At 54.7% G+C, this 3,787-nt stretch overlaps 1 protein-coding gene across 1 annotated transcript in view; it reads left to right on the top strand.

Annotated features, from left to right (window-relative positions):
- Positions 1–223: 223 nt before the first annotated feature.
- Positions 224–3,787, top strand: part of KLK14 (kallikrein-related peptidase 14) — a 5,028-nt gene continuing 1,464 nt past the window's right edge. The window contains exons 1-3 of the mRNA XM_010849740.1: positions 224–263; positions 1,363–1,534; positions 3,475–3,728. Of these exons, the coding sequence (XP_010848042.1) occupies positions 224–263; positions 1,363–1,534; positions 3,475–3,728 (466 nt within the window). The remainder of the gene's footprint in view (positions 264–1,362; positions 1,535–3,474; positions 3,729–3,787) is intronic.

Here is a 3,787-nt window from a genome sequence, read left to right as displayed (position 1 = left end):
GCCTTTCTCAGCATCCTCTCCAGCCACCAAGGAGCCCCCCGACCCCACCCCAGCCCAGACCCTGCCCCTCTGGTCTCTGACCTCTATTCTGTCCCCCAATCCATGTCCCTAAGGGTCTCAGTCTCTAAGAGGATCTCTCACCTATAACCTCTAGGTCTCTTGAAGCTTCCTTGGCCCTCACGTTCTCTCTGCATTTGCCAGGATCCAGCCACCAGCTCTCAGAATGTTCCTCATGCTGATGGCTCTTCAGATCTTGGCTGTAGGTAAGACAGTGGGTGGGGGTGGAGCTGGACTCTGAGAAGAGTCGGGGAGATGGGGAAGGGCCCTGGGGACCTGAGATGCTCACCTGGCAAGAAGGGGTGGGGGTAGTCTGGGGACCATGGTTGAGGAGCGTGCTAGAGGAAGGCCCAGGTTCTAAGTGGTGGATGTGTTGGAGTATCGCAGGGTCCAGAGACTTGTAGGAGATAGTGAAGAGTCACATGACTGAGCAACTGAACAACAACATCAAGAGATAGTGAGAAATCAAGGAAGGAATCGAGCAAAACAATCAGGTCTTGACTGAGTCGTGTGAGAAAGTACCAGCAGGACACTTGCTGACTGCGTTGTTGTCTAGTCGCTCAGTCGTGTCCGCCTCTTTGCAACCCCATGGACTGTAGCCCACCAGGCTCCTCTGTCCATGGGATTTCCCAGGCAAGAATACTAGACTGGGTTGCCATTTCATCCTCCAGGGGATCTTCCCAACCCAGGGATCGAACCTTTGTCTCCTAAATGGTAGGCAGATTCTTTACCACTGAGTCACCTGGGAAGCCCTGTTGATTGTATTAGGGAAGAACTAAGTGACGGCAGAAATGATGATGGGGTGGTGGGCTCCTGGCTGGGGAGTGGTGTGGCATGCAGAGCGGGTGTAGGGAGCAAGGGGGCCCTGTGTGATCCTGGGGGACCACACACAGAGTGAGAAGTCTGGGGAAGGGACAGGGAGCTCCCTGAAGGTGTTGGAGGATTGCTGAGCGGAGCTGTGGCATGTTGCATAAAGTGATCGTAGAAAGCATGCGTGGGAAAGCAGAGTTAGGGGCGGTAGTGTCAGGACCGTGGATGAGGTGGTTCTGGGGCCTCATAATAGATGCTATGGGGTGCCTGGGGGTGAGGGGGCGTCAGAAAACTCCCTGGTTGTGTCTGGACAATATTGGGGGCACTGTTGGGCGTATCTCATACAGGGTGGGGTATGTAAAGATGGGTGGGTTAAGGATTAGGCAGCATAGCGGGGACTTGTGGGTTCCAGACATCCTAGAGAGCTAGGGGGAGGGTGGGAGAGCTTTTGTTTACCTGCTTCCCCCACTCTAGCTCACCGTTGCCTTCTCCTAGCCATGGCCCAGAACCAAGGGAATGAGAACAAGATAATCGGTGGCTACACATGCACCCAGGGCTCCCAACCGTGGCAGGCAGCCCTCCTGCAAGGCCCCCAGCGTCGTTTCCTCTGTGGAGGGTCCCTGCTGTCCGACCAGTGGGTCATCACCGCTGCTCACTGCGCCCGTCCGTGAGTGGTCCCTTCCTAATTCTTCTGCCAAGTGAATTCCAGAGTCTAGCCTGTGTACTACCCAGGGTACTAGCTGGATCCTAGTTTGGGGTCTAGATAAGAGCCTAGAACCACAGACCCAGAACATGGAAGCCAGCCATAAATCGATCAGCTGTTTAGAAACCATGATCATGTGCTCAGTCGTTCAGTGGTGTCTGACTCTTCAGGTCTCCGTGGACTGTAATCTGACAGGCTGCTCTATCCATGGGATTTTTCTAGGCAGGAATACTGGGGCGGGTTGCCATTTCCTCCTCCAGGAGATCTTCCCGATCCAGGGATCGAACCTGCATCTCATACACTGGCAGGTAGATTCTTTACCACTGAGCCACCTGGGAAGCTGGTTGGAACCCATATACCAGCTTAGAGTCCTGCACAGAATCTAGAACCTAACACAAAACCTGACATCCATCCAGAGGCCAAGCTCCACATAGAGACTAAGATTGGGAGTGGTGGTTGAATTCAGGACAGAGCTACCTTCACTCAGGACCCCCTCTCAGAACACTGCCTGGAATCCAGAGTCAGGTTCAGAGCCCACCATCCAGCCATGAAATCTGGAAACCTGCTTGTAGCTCAGAGCGTGGGATAAAGACAGAACCTGGAGCTTGTTCTAGATCCAACATTTAATCCAGAGTCTAGTCTATAGCTCTTCTTTGAGCAGCCTAGAACCCAGACCTCAACCTGCTCTCTCCATCCCAGAATGAAGACCATAATCTAAAGCTTCATAGAGAGCCCAGAGCCCTTCCCAGATTCTAGACCTAAACCTGGACCCCACACTAGAAGTCAAAGTCCAGACAAAAGCTCACCCAGTGCCCATGAACCAGATCTAATGCCATAAACTGAAGTTCAGTGTAGAACCGAGGCCCCAGAGTCTAGAACATAAAGCCCAGGATGGAACCAACACCTACAACCTGGGATCCTGACCATAGTCTGGAGCTCCTTCTAGAACCTAGAGCCCAACCTGAGGTTGAAGGCTCAGACCAGAATCTTGAACCAAGAATCTGGACTATCACCTGTAATTTGATCGAAAGCAGAACCCAACCTAATATCAAGAATACAGGCTGATGTTTAGAACCCTGAGTCCAGCTGGACCACAGAGCTCAAGCCACTGTCTACAACCCACGTCATAAACCAGAGCTTCATCAAGAACCCAGAACTCAACCTAGAAACTGGAGCGCACACCAGTATCTAGAAAGTATGCTAGCCTCTGGATTTAATCTAGAACGCAACTCCTAGCTTCGAGTCAAAAGTTTAGGATGTCTAGAGCCCAAAGGCCAGGCTGGAACTTCAGTGGAGCTTCCCTGGCGCCTACTCCAGAAGATCAATTTGATTTAGAGCCTAGAGCCATAGCTCAGAGCCTAACTTTAGAATACAGAGTATTGACCCAGGCGCATACCCTAGGGCAGAGCCAGCAAGCACAAACCTCAGAAGGCAGGGCACAGCCCACCAGGGGAAGGGGAGGATATAAGACTGGACCCAGAGAGAGTGTCCAGGCTGGGGGAAAGGGCCCAAGAATCCAGGAAACCCTCTGCCTGTGGTTAGAGGGAGGGTTGTGTGTGTGTGTGTGTGTGTGTGTGTGCGCGCACGCATGTGCGCGCGCACTCAGCAGGGTCCAGCTCTTTGTGAGCCTGGACTGTAGCCCGCCAGGCCCCTGTGTCCATGGGGATTCTCCAGGCAAGAATACTGGAGTGGGTTGCCATGCCTTCCTCCAGGGGATCTTCCCAACCCAGGGATGGAACCCGCATCTCTGGTGTCCCCTGCCTTGGCAGGGTGATTCGTTACCACTGAGCCACCTGGGAAGCCCAGGGGGAGAGTTAACCTGGAGGAAAACTCATCCCCAGGGGAGGGAGCGGGGTCTCCAGCTCACATCCTGAGCAGCACCACCCTTGGGGGTCTCGGGCCAGGATCCTTCGAGTTGCTCTGGGCAAGCACAACCTGAAGATCCCGGAGGCCACACAGCAGGTGCTGCGCGTGGTCCGTAAGGTGCCACACCCCCGGTACAACTCGCAGACCAACGACAACGACCTGATGCTGCTGCAGCTGGAGCGGCCCGCCCGGCTGGGGCCGAGGGTGCGGCCCATCTCCGTGGCCAGCTCCTGCGCCCACGTGGGCTCCTCCTGCCTTGTGTCGGGCTGGGGCACCATCTCTAGTCCTGCTGGTGAGGGGCCCTGCATTGGGAACAAGGGGCTGGTGGCTGGACCCCTGGGTCTGTGGGAG

Source organism: Bison bison, unplaced genomic scaffold (genome assembly GCF_000754665.1).
Source record: "Bison bison bison isolate TAMUID 2011002044 unplaced genomic scaffold, Bison_UMD1.0 scf7180017864285, whole genome shotgun sequence".
Taxonomy (NCBI): domain Eukaryota; kingdom Metazoa; phylum Chordata; class Mammalia; order Artiodactyla; family Bovidae; genus Bison; species Bison bison.
The sequence above is the reverse complement of the archived record's forward strand: the minus strand, read 5'-3'. Positions and strand labels throughout refer to the sequence as shown.